Genomic DNA, 18,230 nt, shown 5'->3' with positions numbered 1-18,230 from the left:
TTTTCTTTTTTTAAGTTTTAATGAAAACAAAACAGAAGTAAGGGTTTTTAAATGTATCGTTGGTACTCCTCTGGTCAATTTGGGTTCGTTAGCTCAGCATATTAAGCCTACAGTCACAAATTTAAGAGAAGTTTGACACCGATTTTAAATTTGACAATCTGATTAGAGCGGTAATTAAATCTAGCTTTTTTAAATTAAGACAACTAGCAAATATGAAGCAATATATATCCAAACAACAGTTTGAGACTGTAATCCATGTTTTTGTGACCACTCGGTTAGATTACTGTAATGCACTGTGTGTGGGGAGTAGTAGGTCAGCTATTGCCCGTTCACAAATGGTGCAAAATGCTGCAGTCCGCCTGTTAACTGGTACTCGTACTACATAATTTACAGTGCGTTTATCAGCCTTAGTTACACTTTTACAGAGCAGTGCATTATGGGAAGCACTTAACCTCTGATATTAAGCTCATAGCTGATGCCTGCAGCCTGTGGCCTGATCTGGAATCAGGAAAGTGTCCAGAAGGAGAGTTTCTTTCTCTGTCAGATCAGGAGAAGCAGTAGGGGAGACGGAAAGTAAGACCCTCTCTCGCTTGTCACTCAGTGTTAGACGTGGATGACACTGTCAAAAGATGATGCTCTCCCTCTGAGAAGTGTGTGTGTGTGAGAGTGAGTGTGTGACTGTGTGACACTGGACACCTGCGCTGCATTCTGAGAACAGGTTTTGTTGGCAGTGAGAAAATGTTGATCCTATATATATATATATATATATATATATATATATATATATATATATATATATATATATATATAATAGGTACTGGCTACTTCATTAGGTACCAGTTCCAGGCTGGACCCCCTTTTTGCTCTAAGAACTGCCATAATCATTCTTGGCATAGATTCAACAAGGTACTGGAAATATTGTTCCACCACATCCCAAAGGTGCTCTTTTGGATTGAGTTCTGGTAACTGTGGAGGCCATTTGAGTACAGTGAACTCATTGTCTTGTTCGAGAAACCAGTCTGAGAAGATTCGCACTTTATGACATGGTGCGTTATCCTGCTGGAAGTAGCCATCAGAAGATGGGTACAAAGTATGGCCATTCTCCTCTGACCTCTAGCATCAACAAGGCATTGGCACCTACAGAACTGCCGCTCGCTGGATATTTGTTCTTTTTCGGACCATTGTCTGTAGACCCTAAAAGTGGTTGTGCATGAAAATCCCAGTAGATCAGCGATTTCTGAAACACTTAGATCAGCCCATCTGGCACCAATCAACCATTAAGAGCAGAGAGAGGGGAAGGATCGGCATAGGATCTCGAATCTGGAATTGAGCTCGGGTCACCGTAAGCACCATGTGTGGAGTGTCAGCACACTTAAACACAAAGCTATTGTGGATGAATTCATGCATTTAATACTTTTTGAAGAGAGAAAAAAAGCCTCAAACTGGAGGTTTCATAGATCCGAGTGGACTGGTTATAATAGGCCATCAGATGTTGATGTGTGCACCTGGGTCCTGCTGCGAGAGCTCCGGTCCACATCTGGAGGAAACGATTTCATTACATCACGTCACCAGCAAAATCCATCATAATAACACTCATATCTCTCCCAAAGAATGCATGTTTTTCACTAACTGTATCTGACGCAGAACGGTCCTGCAATAGGAAATCCAGCACCTGTTTGCCGAATAAAGTTGAAGTCAGAATTATTAGCCCTCCTGAATTATTAGCCCACCCTGTATACTGTATATATATATATATATATATATATATATATATATATATATATATATATATATATATATATATATATATATATTTTTTTTTTTTTTTTTTTTTTTTTCCAATTTCTGTACAATGGAAAGATTTGTTTTTCAACACATTTCTAAACATAATAGGTTTAATAACTAATTTCTAATAACTGATTTCAGCACATAATATTTTACTATATAAAGTATTTTTCAAGACACTGGTCTTCAGCTTAAAGTGCAATTTACAGGATTAGTGTAACAGTCCCTGTTTGTTTGTTTGTTTGTTTGTTTGTTTGTTTGTTTGTTTGTTTGTTTGTTTGTTTGTTTGTTTGTTTGTTTGTTTGTTTGTTTTCAGGGGTAGACTTGGGAGCCCTAAGCAATTCCAGGTATGGGGCCCAAGCATTGAAACTCAAAACATTCTCTTTCTTTATAGATATTTTTTCTCTATAGATTCAATCGACTGACCCACCCTCCTTCTTCCCTAAACCCAACCAATAGTGTTTTCAAAAGCACCGATTGACCAGCATCTACCCACTTCCCTAAACCTAATCGACAGTTTTAAAAAGCAATCCAGAAAAAGAAAAGCCCTCCCCTAATTTTTACCACATTTTTAGATTTTACCACATTCTCACCCTGTTATTCACTTGTTTATTTTATCTTTTGGCTTCTGTTTTTGTCTTATTTGCTTTCTGGAACCATTTTTTATCGGACTCGAACCCCATCATCGGAGTCAACTCCTCTCTACATCTCTCTAAGTCCGCTGACATACATGGCGCACTACTGGACAAACTGGTAACAGCAGAAAAGTCGTCCACACGGAGGTAAGCGGTCAGCTGGTAAGCGTGAAAGATAGCAGCGTCATACCCCAATGTTTTAAAAACGAAATGCAGCCATACGTTCCTCTGAATACATCGTTTGCGATCTCTAGAAATGTATATAGGGCTGCGTTTTCAGAAAGAGTACTAACCAAGCTCAGCCCCACTTAGCTTCAGTGAGTAAATGGTTTTGGGCTGCAGGGATCCTCACATTTGTTCCCCTCCTTGTACCACATGTTAGACATGACTCTTAGGGCCTACTCACACTATGCCATCCGTACCGTGCCCAGGCCCGTTTCCCGGATCATTTGAGAAGTGTGAGTGCGCTGAATCGGGCTCAGGCCTGGCCCGGTTGGAAGAGGTGGGCTTGAGCGCGGTTCACTTGGGCTCACTTGGGCGCGGTACGTTTGTAGTGTGAATGCAAAACACGCCAAAGCCCGAAACTGAAAGCAAGACGTGACTTTTAAGGGACTGTTTCATATGGACTTATTAATCAATCTTACTGTTCAATGAACGCAACCTGCCGTAGCTTATTAAATACGCAAACCCCTCACTGCACGACATCTGCACGCCTTCAGCAGACCTCCTCATTCCTGCAGCAGGAGAGCTTTATGATTGTTTATGAGCGCCAAAAGTGGCGGATCTGTTCAGCGAAATATCTGACTGCGTGTCACCGCATCCCTAAGAACTGTTTGGCGAAATATTTGACTGCATGTTACTGCATATCAAACCGACTGAAACAATATAACTAGAGAAATCTCCACTGTGCTGCTGAGTGACAGGCACTTCTTACTGAACAGCGCAGCATCGATGATGTAAGCGTGCCCAGGCCCGATTGTGGTGTGAGTGGGGGCCGTCGGGGGAGACGGGAGGGGGGACAAGCGTGCTTTGGCCCGGTTCGAGGCAACTGTACCTAGTGTGAGTATGGCCTTAGCTAGGTTAATGACACTTAGCTAGGTTAAATCACTGTAAAACAGTGGTTTGTTCTGTAGCCAAACGAAAAATATATATTGCTTAAGGGGGCTAATAATATTGACCTTAAAATGTTTTTTTTTTTTTTTTTAACTACTTTTAAAACTAAAACTAAATAAAACAAATAAGACTTTCTCCAGAAGAAAAATTCCTTGCTCTGTTTAACATCATTTGGGATAATATTTGAAAAAGGGAAAAAAGGAGGGCTAATAATTTTGACTTCAACTGTATGTCAGAAATCTGGAAAAGCGTGGAAAGACGCACCACCCACACTGAGAGAGATTAGTGTGCAGTGGATGACTTCCACCCTGCCAAGCATCTTTTGATTAATATGTTTGCATTGCAAAGCGCTTTGCATTTCCACCTGCACATGCAAAAATAATAAGCATCTTTTTTTCTGAAAGGTTGGCATGCTGTCTAGTGTATGTGATGCTTTTAGTCTGTCTTGTTTGGGCCAATCTGACAAAGCCTTTGAATTCATGAACAGCAGTAACTCGCTTATCAAACTGAATGTGTTTTTATTTCTTTTTTTTTTTTTTTTAAAGATGAGTTTCCATTCGAGAGATGCCAGAGGAGATGGAGTCTGTCCCTGCTCTGCGAAAAACACCACTCACATCTGTTTTGTTTAAGGGGGATCTGGGAATCATGGTTGCCTGTGGAGAAATGTATGCACTGAAATGAATGAGAGTGAATGAAGGAGAGGAGTTTTTGTGTGCACATAGAATGCAGCATTGGGGGGCGTTCATAAACAATACTGTATATTCATTCGCTGCTGTTTCTCATTCATGACATGTTCCTGTCTGTGCATTCTTTGCTTGTTTATATCAGGGTCAGAAAATGTTAGAAATGCTTATACACACAAGATCCAAAAAATAATGGGTTATTCAAGGGAAAATACGAAACATTTGCAGCAGTCTTTATCAATAAGTCATTACATTTTTGGAGAAACAAACCTTTTATGTATAAGCTTGTATAAGCTGGTTTGCTTTGTGGCTTATGATGCTTCAAAGGGTACCTATGATGAAAATCATCTTTTGGAAGCTGTTAAGACAGAACCGTGTGTAGGTATAGTGTGTCCACGGTCATACTGGGGTGATAAAGACAATAAGTCTTAAATTTCCTGATGTTAAAAGTAGGATACAAATCCCTACGATTTTGGGGCCGACCACAGCGTGATGTACAATAGTACGTTGCTTTCTTATAAATTTTTACCCGAAATGTTAATTACATGCTGCTAATGAATTTTCACACGCAGTGTCAATTATACGCTGCTTTTTAAGGAGATTTCACACAGTGTCAATTATACGCTGCTTTTTAAGGAGATTTCACACAAAATGTCAATTATACGCTGCTTTGTTACGAATTTTCACGCTAAATGTCAATTATACGATGTCAATTTTACGCTGCTTTTTAAGGAGATTTCACACGAAATGTAAATTATATGCTGCTTTCTTACGACTTTTCACACAAAATGTCAATTATACGCTGCTTTTTATGGAGATTACACGTGAAATGTCAATTATATGCTGTTTTGTTAGAAATTTCACGCGAAATGTCAATTATACGGTGTCAATTTTACGCTGCTTTTTGAGGAGATTTCACCCGAAATGTAAATTATATGCTGTTTTCTTACAAATTTTCATGCACAATGTCAATTATATGCTGCTTTCTAAAGAATTGTCATGTGCAATGTCAATTATATGCTGCTTTATACATTTTACGCACTGTCAATTATACGCTGCTTTCTAAGGAATTGTCACGCACAATGTCAATTATACGCTGCATTCTTACGAATTTTCACACGCAATGTCAATTATATGCTGCCTTTTGAATTTTCATGCGCAATGTCAATTATACGTTGCTTTCTTGCGAATTTGACATGCAATGTCAATTATATGCTGCCTTATGAATTTTCATGCGCAATGTCAATTATATGCTGCTTTCTTACAATTTTTTTACGCACAATGTCAATTATATGCTGCTTTCTAAAGAATTATCACGTGCAGTGTCAATTATATGCTGCTTTATAAATTTTACGCACTGTCAGTTATACGCTGCTTTCTAAGGAATTGTCACACGCAATGTCGATTATATGCTGCTTTATGAATTTTGCGCAATGTCAATTATACGCTGCTTTCTTTTAAATTTTTACACGCAATGTCGTTTATATGCTGCTTTATGAACTTTCACATGCAATGTCAATTATACGCTGCTTACAAATTTTGACATGCAATGTCAGTTATACGCTGCTTTATGAATTTTCACTGGCAATGTCAATTATACGCTGCCTTAAGAATTTTCATGCGCAATCATATCATATTTTCATGTCAATCATATGCTGCATTCTTACGAATTTTCACGCGCAATGTCAATTATATGCTGCTTTCTAAAGAATTGTCATGCGCAATGTCAATTATTTGCTGCTTTATGAATTTCACGCACTGTCAATTATACGCTGCTTTCTAAGGAATTGTCACGCGCAATGTCAATTATACGCTGCTTTCTTACGAATTTTTACCAGCAATGTCAATTTTAAGCTGCTTTATGAATTTTCACACGCAATGTCAATTATATGATGCTTTCTTACAAATTTTTACATGCAAGGTTAATTATATGCTGCTTTATGAATTTTATGCACTGTCAGTTTTATGCTGCTTTCTTGCGAATTTTTACACACAATATCTGTTACTCGTTGATTTCTTACAAATTTTCACACGTGTGAAAAGGCTGACCGCGGCTTGATGTAGGACTGCGGTTTTCCCACCGACTGAATTGATTGACAGTCGCATATTAACATATCTCTGTAGTAACATGTATAATCATATCAACAACACAGGACGTGCGCAAAACTACTGAGATTAAAAGATCTGTTCAGCTCACTGTGATCATCAATCTTCATCAAATGTGATCAAGAATGAGTTTTACAAGTTTAATTGTTTTTAAATCAGTGCATGTGTAATAAATTACATCGATTTTTCCCAGCACTGAGGGTTGTATTCTCAGTGCTAGTGTTTCTGAAAGGGCATCTGCTGGGTAAAACAATTGCCAGAGTAATTGTTGGTTCATTCCACTGTGGTTATAAGTTAAAACAGGTTTTAAGTTAAAGGAAGATTGGCGTTTGCATTTTATTGATGAGCATTAGCATCAATAAAGCAAAAACAGACAAAGCAACTGGAAGTATTGTCAATTTTAACCCCTTGACTGTTCTATCAAGGAGTTACACCTGCAGTCGGTCTGAAGATCTAATTCAGTTTACTTATTCAGTTTATTATTATTCTGTTCTTGTGAAATTATGCTAATTGTTTAGGAATTCATTGGAAACGTGTTTTGTTTGGGGTAGGTTTTGACACATTGCAGCTGATTTAAGCTGGTTCATGCTAGTCATGAGCTTGTCAGGACCAGTATAGGACCAGCAAATTGACTGATGGATTTTACTTGACAATTTTAACAAAAATATACAAACAAGTCCAATTAGAGTAATTCATACATATTTTCAAAACCGTAGAGCAGTGGTCACCAAACTTGTTCCTGGAGGGCCGGTGTCCTGCAGATTTTAGCTTCAACCCTAATCATACACACCTGAGCACCTAATCAAGGTCTCACTACTTGAAACATCCAGGCAGGTGCATTGAGACAAGTTGGAGCTAAAACCTGCAGGGACACCGGCCCTCCAGGAACGTGATTGGTGACCTCTGCCGTAGAGGATGAAATACACAAAAAGCCACAGGTTTATTTCCATTGTGGTCCACATGACCAGCAGAAAAACATCTTAAATCAGCTGCCATGAGTAAAAACCTATAACTAGGGCCAGACAGAATCTGCTGACATTTTTTGCTGTATCTGTGCAGAATTGTGCAAAAATCTGCAAATTTATTTGGAATGTCCTATAACTAAAAGCTTAATAAATAATATTTTGAAAATCCCCTTACTTTTATTTAGCAATTACAATACAAGTCGAATTAGATCCACTTAATTGGTAAACTAAGCAAGTCTCTTATATAATAAAGCTAATAAAAATCATACTTGGTAATATTACTGAAATCAAATAAAAAACTCAATATTCACACACATTTACACAAATAAAGACTCAATAACCTATTCCTATTAATGAGTTTTATGTAAAAAAATGTTATATATATATATATATATATATATATAGATAGATAGATAGATAGATAGATAGATAGATAGATAGATAGATAGATAGATAGATAGATAGATAGATAGATAGATAGAGAGAGAGAGAGAGACATTATAATCAACACTGGAGGACATGTGTTAAATAAAAGTTTACGTCAGTCATTGTAGGCATCATGCGTCAGACTGAAGCATCTTTATAAGACAGCCTGTCAAGTTACAAACAAGCAGAGCAACTTTTAAAAACGCGTCAAGGCTGTTCCACTCCGCCACGCTCCGTCTCGCTGCTGAACTGAAGGTAAACGTGAACGCCTCGCTGCACCTGCGGCGGGAAACACCTCGTGGAGAACAGCAGCTTTCCTCCAGACTAAATATAGATCCACGGCGAGGAAACCCGGACACCGCGCCTCCACACGCACGGCTCGTTCAATCGGCATGTTGTGATTAGCTGGAAAGTTTGAGTCTATCGTTGCCATCTCTCCCCGTTTTGCCACAGGGATTTGAATCGCGTAAAAAAGATACTAAGCTCACAAGAAGTACACACGCGTAGAGCGCATTTTTAACTCGTTGTTCCTGGCGGCGCGCACACGCTGTCCAACAAGTGCATGTTTGAAGGTCTGCGGTTTGCAAACAACCGGGTGGACATGACAGGATAACGACCTGGAGCTCGACTCGATCCTCGCCACCTCTCTAACCCGCACGTGCATTGTCGCAGTGAAAAAAAAAACGCGCGTTTGTTTGATAAGCGTCGAGTGAGCTGAGCTCGTGGATTATGTGGATCTGCTTGCGCTAACCGCTGATGGAGCCGCCGTAATTCGGAGTCACGGTCATTATTTTACAACAAATTAAAACCCGGGTGGTTTTGCGTAGTTTATATGTTGATGGTCTTAACCTAAAAATCATCCAAAGCACCCGTGACTGTGAAGACTTCCCTACACCTGTTTTCTTGGAGAGGGCTGCGCAATAGCGCACGCTGCGAGAGCACTGTCGGACCTTTCCATGGAATCGATCTTCACTGAGGCTTTCGCTCCGATCTGATTTGGGGTGAAAAGTTACTGGACAGTTAATCATATATATGAGGAGCGTTGTACACGTCCTGGTCAACACAGAACGCAAACATGCCTATGCATCCGGTGACTTCCACTTTGATGTACCGGGGGATCTGCACCATTCCTGATATTCTGTCTTACCGGGCACCGGTCAACCTACCTGAGGATGAGGTGGAAGGTGAGTGTGTGTTTTTATTACCATGTTTAATTGTATACTGTATGAAATGACAAGTTATTTTGTTTTATTTCATTTTTTTGCGTATTTCAACCTCTTTCAGTGGGTCGATGCTCTGCGCACCTGTTCGGTATTTGTCACATTCTCTTCCGTGGCTCAGTGACCCAGTTTTGAATTAAATGTAATGTAGGTGAAAAATGTTATCATTTTTCATTTTAGTTTGGCAACAATTAGCCAGTTTCACTTAAATGTTTCTCTAGAAGATGAATCTGATTTTGTGATTTATGGAAAGTTGGTCTAACACAAGCTAGGAGAAAGAGCTGTGAGTGGTTAATACAGTTGAGACATCTCTTTAGCATCAATCTGACAGTTTTCACTGTGTGAAAGCGCAAATACCAATAGAATCAGAATATATGAACTCTTCCTCAAGTTGATCATATTTAGTGTAAAAATGCTTGCAGTTTCACACAGTATTTCCATGATCTTGTGTCAGAAAGTTTGATGAGTGTCCTCCTGAACACAGTCACATTACTATGCCTTACTGATTTAAAAAAAAAAAAAAAAAAAACATACTTTGGGATTTATGGAGAACAGGTCTGCTATTGGTATAGATCGTTCTTTGATGTTGACCTCTCATTTGGAATTATGACTCTGAAAACAAGTCATTTTGAGCCAATCAACCAACCTCACAAAAACAAACACAAAAAAAGATTATAATATATTTGCACTACTAATTGCTGGTTGGTGTATATTGGTCCTGGAATATTAGATTTTGCAAGTCTCCCTTATTCAGTACACTTCATCTTTCAAACGGAGGCACAAAACATGAAGAGGATGCGTCAGCTAGAGAGACATCCTAAATGTGCAATGCTGCAGACCTGCAGGTTCACGATTTATAGTGGTTTACCTTGATAAGCATCCAATTAAAAAAAATCATTAAATTGTAATTTGAAGTAGCCTCATTGTGGTCTACATGTTCAATAAAGACCACACAAATGGCTTTTAGAAAATTAGACAAAATACTGTTTTTCCACCACCATGAAATGCTTTATATAATACCATGCTTTTTATATATGTTTTTAAAAATACTTTAGCGAGTGCATGGTTGCATGAAGTAAACATTTAAAATTAACTCCATTTAAGTTTTTAACTGCAAAATTAGAAATGCTTATTTAATGTGAGCATGTAAAATGGCAAATGTCAAAATGTTCAATCAAACACATTTATTCGATTAGTTTTCCATCAAACGCATTATTACTGCGAGTGCCATCTAATCGTGTGATTGTCGGCTCAGTTCAAAGTGTCTTTCCAGATCAATCTTTTGTGATTAAGGTTTAATTGGGTATCTCAGCACCTCATTACTATTCCACTTATCAAGGCATGTTTTCTATCTGTATGTCTAGTTAAATAAAAACCAAAATATCAAGGCTGATTCTGATTCTTCTAACCTTTAACCCTTATGTACCATACTGTTGGTGGTATTTTCATAAACTCTGAGGTGATTTTGAGTCTTAATTTGGCCATTACATTTTTTTTCCGTTTCTGCTAGCAGAATGATTTTTGCTCATAAATCTTGTTTTGACACATATTTAGAGAATGCTTTGAAAAAGCATTTGGCAAATTGACTAACCTTTTGTTATGTTCGGGATGAAAACATCCACTGAATTAAACTGCTGTAAAAATGCAGCAGATAAATATTTTTCTGTATTTTTGGCATAAATCTGATAATCAACCTCCCTCCTGATCAAAACTATTAAATTTCTTAGAAACTTACATGATTTTAACTCTTTAATTGCCAAATTCATAAATGATGTCACTAATTTGGTTTAAAAAAAACCCCAAATGATGTATTTTTATTATAAAAAGTAATTGTGAACTTCTTTTTGTTAACATTGTATCGAAGTCTTGGACATGTGATACAACATTGCTTTTGCATTGTATTTTTTATTAATTTTCACTTTTTTTCTCTCCCTAATTTATTGTTGGTGGCTGTTTTTGCCCCATTGACTTTCATTATAACCACATTTTTGTTGATTACAAAACCATGACACCATATAATTATGCATTTTTGATCTTAGGAAGAGGTAAAATTAACCATTAACCTTTTTATTGATTGTTTGTTTGTTTTTTTTTTGTTTTTTTTGCAAAAAGCTTAGTTTCTGGATTTTATATGTAGTATAAAGGCAAATTAAAGCGTGTGTCTGAGTGACCTTTACGCACTTACCTTGATGTGTCTGAGAAAATCAAAATATGCATCTTAGTGCTCAGAACTACATGGAGTAAATAAAAACAAAGACTGTATTTATGCACCCTCAAATGTGGTTATAATGGAAGTCAATGGGGCAAAAACAGCCACCAACAGTAAATTAGGGAGAAAAAAATTAAAATCTAAATGCATCAAAGCCGATGTTGTTACTAATCATTCACATGTCAAAGACTGGTAAAAGGTAAATAAAAAAAAATTACTTTTATATTGAAAATGCATCATTTTGTGTGTGTTTTTTTCCACCAAATCAGTGACATAATGTATGAATTTGGCAATAAAAGAATTAAAATCCTGTAATTTTTAAAAACATTTAATAGTTTTGATCAGGACTGAGGTTAATTAACAGATTTATGCAAAAATAAAATGGAAAGAATATTTATCTGATGCATTTTTACAGCATTTTCAGTGGTTGTGTTCATCCTGAACATAACAAAAGGGTAGTCAATTTGAACAGTGCACGAGGGTTAAAAGTCTTGTATGAAAAGTGATTGTATAAAGCTAAAAAAAAGGTGCTACAGCTCAGCAAGCTTTTTTGTTTTTATAGGATGTCTAAAAGATGTCTAATAGATGTCTAAACATAGTCGTCTTGGCTAAAACAAAGCTAAATTTGGGCTGTCAGTGAAAATCGCATAGATGTCTAAGAATAGGCTAAAACTAGACTAGTCATAGACAGAAATAAATGAATAAATATAAAGTCTGTCTAATCTGTCTATTTGACGACTAGTCTATTTTTGGGCTAATCTTAGATGTCTATTAGATTTTCACTGACAGTCCAAATTTAGCCTTTAGCCAAGCTGTCTACGTTTTGATGTACTGTATTCACCTTATTCTCAGCTGTCGAGTGGGCGCTGCCATTTGAATCTTTTTGTCTCGCGACTTCCGGTCACATTCACTTCCATTCATTTTTTTGACGTTAACAACTGCTCGTCACGCTGCTTGATGTTGCAATTTAATATTTTCTTATTATATTATGCTACTTGGTCTGTGTAGTCATGCAAACATTTGTTTGTTGAGCAAGTAGTTTGGCCATTTTCTGCCGTTTATTATTCCTAGTCATTTCTCCCATAGGCGACTGAATCGGAAGTTCTAAGACAATCGCGAAAACAGGCGCACTTCTGCATTTTAGAATAAGGTCAATAGGGTGGACCATTTATATGGATACACCTTAGTAAAATGGGAATGGTTGATGATATTAACGTCCTGTTTGTGGCACATTAGTATATGTGAGGGGGCTTGTAAATAACTCATGAAAGAATAAAGTTACATTTAAAACCAAACACACAATTGTTTTTCCTAAAATTCCCAACAAGTTTATTAAGGTCTGTCCATATAAATGGCCCACCCTGTAGGGGTTGAACAACTTAAAATTTTTGGAAGTCGACTGTTATGTTATCAAAATCAAGTCGACAATGACTAATCGATGGTGACGTCATCAATAAAACAAAAGATGCAAATGTTTTGCACATGCCACAATTTGTATACAATTTTATATATATAGCTCATAACACGTTGCAAAAACAGTGGAACATTACTAATGACTCATTTTAGTGCAAAACAAATGCACTTTCATTTCGTTAATAATTTGCTAAATAAATGCAGTCAACACATTGATCACTAAACGTTCTAGTAACAATATAATATATTTAACAATATAAAATATTTTAGTGCAGATGTAATGTTATTTCATAACAACATAATGCAAGGAAGACAAAAGACTAGGCTATAACCTTAAGCCTTATTCAGAGACTTGCTCTGATGCAAATTTTACCACTATGATGGTGGCACTAGAAAGCTGCTCAAAATTCTGCTCAAGTCAGGTATTTTTCACAATTATTGGCTCATCTTGGTTATCAGACCTCTCCTTGCTGGACTTTTTCACCACGTTCACCGGAGATGATGTTTACACACGCTATGAAGTTTGTCACACCTCTACGGCTGCACACTTCTCCGTTTCCTCATACTTCGAGGCTTATTCGCAAAATATGTCCACGTCTATGATTCGTATAGGTCAGCAGCCAAATCTCATTACTTTTTCTTCGTTGTGTAAACGTGATTGGCTATCTTCTGCTCTAGCGTATTTGGAGAGACCTAACTGGCATCTATTTTACAATTTAAAGTTCGCTCAAAATGAATATTTGACGCTGATATAAAAAAATAACATTTTAAAAAATGAATTTAAATAATGCTAGGCCGGTTTCAGTTAGTGAACCACCTTAGTGTGTGATGGTGCCATGTAGTTCAGGTAAAAAAAACACGTGATTTATGCAGCGTGAATAGTCGACGTCAATCAGAAAGCGTCACGGCAAAGCATTAAAATTGACTAGTCGAATCGTCGACTGAACATCGAAGTTGAGGCTGAAATGCAGGGGTCATCATGCTTTCACAGTAGCTGGTCCTACCTTGTGGAATGCTCTGTCCCTCTGTATTAGATCTATATCATCTCTGTCTGTTTTTAAATGTAGGTTGACTACTTACAGTTTTGATTTGGCATTTTATCAGTGAGAATTGTTTGTTTTAGCTATAATTCTATATCTTTCTCTTGGTGATTTGTTCTGTTCAGCACATTGGTCAAATTTTGGTTGTGTTTAATAGTGCTATAAAAATAAAATTGACATTGTCGGTGCAACCCCTAATATTAGATGTCAATTAAATACAACATCGTTTGACGGGAGAGACTTAAGGTCACATATGGATGATTCCTGTAGTACATGATTGTGTGCATGTGTATATGACAGTCAATCTATTTGAAAATGTGCCTACATGTTTGTGAAGGAAAAGTGTGCCACTTGTGGACATCACAGATCAAACACTGCATTTCCACCGAGGCAGACTGAATATATGAAAGAGACACAGCAGTTTTGCTTCTACACAGATTTGCACAGCAAACAAATAAACAGCTTTTGGTCCACACTAATGAAGTAGGCCATGTTCATTCTCATCCTTTAGGATACGCGGTTGTTTATTTGTGAGTCTTGAGTTTGAGCCAGATTTCTGTATTTTGCTTTGAACTTGGATGGCACGCTGGGGGCAGAAATTAAGATGTAATTTGTGAGCTCGCTCCGTGCATCCTTTTTTTAGTTAGCAAGTTATATTTCATCATAAACTCATTCTTTTTTACAGTGAACAATAAGGTTAAGATCCGTGGCTAAAGCTCGAAGAATAAATTATTATTCACAGTTAATAGTTTGACTGTCTAAAGTCAGTCAGATTTATAAGACCTTATCTTCTGACTGTATGCACAAACACGCTGGACACCTTAACCTTCTGATTCTGAAAAAAAAATAGAATGAATGAATGAATTAAACTTTTCAATTCATCCACATGACTTGTGTTCTCTTTTCCAAGTCTTCCGAGGCTATACAAAAGCTTTGTGTGAAGATCAAGCCTCAGTGTAAGTCTTTATTCACTGATAATCCTGTTTCTGTGTCAGATCAATGAGTGAAGGAGCAGATTAGTGAATGAATCATTCAGACTGGCTCAGTTTCCTCCAGATTGATTCACTTAAAAAGATCTGATTTGATTCTGATTCAAAATTGTAAAAAAAAAAAAAAGATTAGTAGCTTACATTGGGTTGCATTCAGCTGTATTTAAGCAGTGATGAGAATGGTTTGGAAACATTCATATTTTGTTTAATGTTTCTGTGGGAAAAATATTTTCTGCACACCATTAGGTTGCGTTTCTGATGAAAAACTAAGTTGTTGCTTCATGTTGGTGTATCCCAGTGTTTTATTGAGTTTTTTTCCTCCATCTTATCAGATTTCCCTAACTGCCAGAAAGAAAGTAGGTATCATTCTTTTAACAAAATATGCTACCCATAATTTTGTGCTACCACCAGTGTAATTTTTGATGTGAGTGTGGTCCCTAAACCTAACCTTGGATCCATTCAAATACAGTGTTGGTAGCATAATCTGACGGGTAAGATAAAACCAGTACACCACCCTGAATACAGTGCATCTGGAAAATATTCATACTGCTTCAGGGTTTATATATATATATATATATATATATATATATATATATATATATATATATATATATATATATATATATATATATATATATATATATATATATATATATATATATATAGGCTTTTTCACTTTTTTGAGTGCCTTAGACTGACATTTTATAAATATTAGATTAGTTTTAAAAGTATTTTAGTTGCGTCTATACTATGGAAGTAGAACAGCAAAAACACAGTAACTGTAGTGTACTACAAAGAAAGTTCACAACAAAACTTTATGGCTTCAGCATCCAGGAATGTCTTTACCCATTTTCTGTGATGAACGGGTTAATTGTCCTGCATGAAGATTTCTGGCTGATTGTGTGATGAATGATGAATGCAGGAAAGGATCTGCTTGTTGCTGAATGCATTTGTATTCACTTTGGCATGTAACTATAGAAGAAGCCAAATGCTGACACTTCCTCCTCCACCGTACACATACTGTACTTCTGCACACTTTAGATTCAGCCTTTCCACAGTTTGATAATGAGCGCGCTGTAAAAAGTAATTAGTTAGTAACTAATTTCAAAGGGGAACATGGTAATGATTGACCATGAGTGGTCCTGCATCAGCTATTATATGATTTGCCAATCAGATAAATCCAAACGTACATAAACAACCAGATTTCCTTACCTTGGTCACCTTCATCTTGAAGAATCCCCCCATCCACCCCTACTCCTTCCCCTCTTTCTTAGATTAATTCAGGACAGGGCGCAGTCTTAAGTTCAGACTCCACTTTCTCTTGATGAAACGGGAGTGAGCACTGGGCTCAAGGATCTTGTGAATCTTCCGAAGTTTGAACTCTTAAACTTTAAAATAAGGGAGCTCAATCATTACCTTAAAATTATTAAGTAAATGAACCCTGCGTGTGATTTTATAAAAGTGTCAACAGTTGCAAGTTAGAATGGGTTTACTCACTGTTTAAAGTCAACTTGTCACTTTTAAGGAAACCAGTTTGCTTTTATTTTTTAAGTGAAGTAACTAATCGCTTTTTACAGTGTTGATTTGTCCTATTGATTTTCCTGAAGGAATTAAAATTGCTTTTCTCGCTGGCATGAGCTTTGAACCAGCTCTCTGTCCTCATAATGTGCTCCTGGGCCAAAGTTAGTCTAGCCCAGAGATGCCCAAACTAGGGCCAACCCATCTGAGAAGAGAGGAAGAATGAGAGGAAGAAGATTATCATTTCAAATCTAACGTAACCTTGTTTGTTTTATTGTTAAAAGATAATTAAATGGTGTAAAATAATCACATTTAGTTTAATGTACATAAGCAGACCGACCGTTTTGAAGTTGTGACATCTGTACCATCACACAACGGATAGAGGACAAATCAAGGCAAAGGCGGATTCTGCTTGACTAGCGTATTTATTATTGAAATCCACCGTCGTATAAATGTGATTTTGTTTTTATTGCTATAAGTTATTATTTTAAATGTTATACTGCATTAGTTAGTATGATTTAAATGAATCTTTTCTATTTACTTTTAAGTCTAATAAAATAAATTAGGAAATTACCCATAGTAACTTTAATGTAATATAAAGTAGCTTGGTATATTTATCTTCGGCCTACTGCTGTCAATGATATTTAGCTTTTGGCCTTTAATGTGAAAAACTAGTTTGAGCACCCCTGGTCTTGCCTTTTGATTCTTTCTGCTGATCTGAGATTTGGTCACACTAAAGGCTTCTACACACCGGGATGCTTTTCGTTTGTGTTTATCGTCAGCGTTTTACGAGACGTCTTTTTCTGTATTCAAACCCAAGCAAATAAAAAAAATAAATGTTTATGATGCTTTTGCGCCTTGCCGTTTTGTATGTTGGTGTGCATGATCACATTTACGCCCTTTATTTTGTCATGAGGCGTTAAACGTCGACGGAAAACGCGAGCAAAAAACATCTTTGTGTGCACGGGCCTTAAGACAGATTTTTACCCTGATTTGCACTAAACTGGTGAATAACTCTAGCCTTTTTTTTACATCAATATTTGAGTGACTTTATAAAGACTGTACATATAAATGTAAAAATGACAATTTGCTCTTAGACTGTCCATGTTTTTGGTGGATAGCATCTTGCATTTAAAGGGTTCGTTCAAAAGGCAAATAAACGTTGCTTATTAAACAGAGGGATGCGCAGCAGCACATACTGTACATTCCTTTAAAAATGAAAAACTAAAGAATTAAATTCATTCATTCACCTTTAGCTTAGTCCCTTATGTATTATGGGTCGGCACAGTAGAATGAACCGCCAACTATTCCAGCATATGTTTTACGCAGCTGATGCCCTTCCAGCTGCAACCTAGTACTAACCAATTTAGTTAATCTAATTCACTTATAGCATGTCTTTGGACTGGGGGGAAACCCACACGAACACAGGGAGAACATACAAACTCCACACAGAAATCCCAACTGGCCCAGCCATGACTAGAACCAGCGACCTTCTTGCTGTGCTGCCCAAGGATTAAAATGTAAAAGATTATATGTATATAAAAACCTTACCACCTCCCACGCTTCCTTCACCTCAGGGGGCTTTGGTGGAATCTGGCTTGTTCTGTAGATGATCTGTTTAATTTTCTGCTTACAAAGTCCACCATGTAAATACCAAATCTGCCATGGCACAACCGCATTGCCCTCTTAAAGGGAATGAGAGATAAGACTCCGATTGGTTTAATGCATTTTAAGCTTAAAACCCACCAATATCTTGATAAGACTATAAAGACAACCCTTTTAGACCATGCGCTGGGTACACAGACCGTTGTTCCCCTGCTTAAAATAACACTGGATTCACACACAGAGACACACACATAAATGCATCTGTCCCACTTGCTTTGACTGTGCACTTACATAGTTGAAATAGAGCCTTGTAAAATCATGAATAACTTTAATGGTGCCTTTTATTATGCATTTAGTTAGTTTGTAATTTTAAAGACCCCAGAGTCCACTGTTTTTTTATGTAGGGCTTGTTCTTATTTAATATATATTTACTACCTTTAGCCACCTTGATTCACAACAGGCAGAAAGCAGCTTTTATTGGAATTCATTCACTATGGCAGTGACCCACATGATTCACAAGAAC

General features: G+C 37.0%; 1 protein-coding gene and 2 long non-coding RNA genes across 3 annotated transcripts in view; 2 read left to right on the top strand and 1 right to left on the bottom strand.

The window, feature by feature from the left end:
- Positions 1-1,942: 1,942 nt before the first annotated feature.
- LOC147843877 (uncharacterized) lies at positions 1,943-5,745 on the bottom strand. Its single transcript, XR_015490971.1, has 3 exons — positions 5,718-5,745; positions 4,840-5,257; positions 1,943-4,801 (listed from the first exon to the last, which is right to left on the bottom strand). It is a non-coding gene; the product is annotated as an uncharacterized LOC147843877 (long non-coding RNA).
- On the top strand, positions 4,832-7,639 carry LOC147843876 (uncharacterized). The gene is made up of 3 exons (XR_015490976.1): positions 4,832-5,929; positions 6,001-7,042; positions 7,235-7,639. It is a non-coding gene; the product is annotated as an uncharacterized LOC147843876 (long non-coding RNA).
- A 299-nt stretch (positions 7,640-7,938) lies between these two features.
- Positions 7,939-18,230, top strand: part of cabp7a (calcium binding protein 7a) — a 64,905-nt gene continuing 54,613 nt past the window's right edge. The window contains exon 1 of the mRNA XM_087253267.2: positions 7,939-8,897. Coding sequence (XP_087109393.1) covers positions 8,789-8,897 — 109 coding nt within the window. The 5' untranslated portion in view covers positions 7,939-8,788. The remainder of the gene's footprint in view (positions 8,898-18,230) is intronic.

This window comes from Danio rerio, chromosome 5, assembly GCF_052040795.2.
Source record: "Danio rerio strain M-AB ecotype USA chromosome 5, GRCz13ab, whole genome shotgun sequence".
NCBI lineage: Eukaryota > Metazoa > Chordata > Actinopteri > Cypriniformes > Danionidae > Danio > Danio rerio.
Note: the sequence above shows the minus strand (reverse complement) of the source record. Positions and strands in the feature narration are given on the sequence as shown.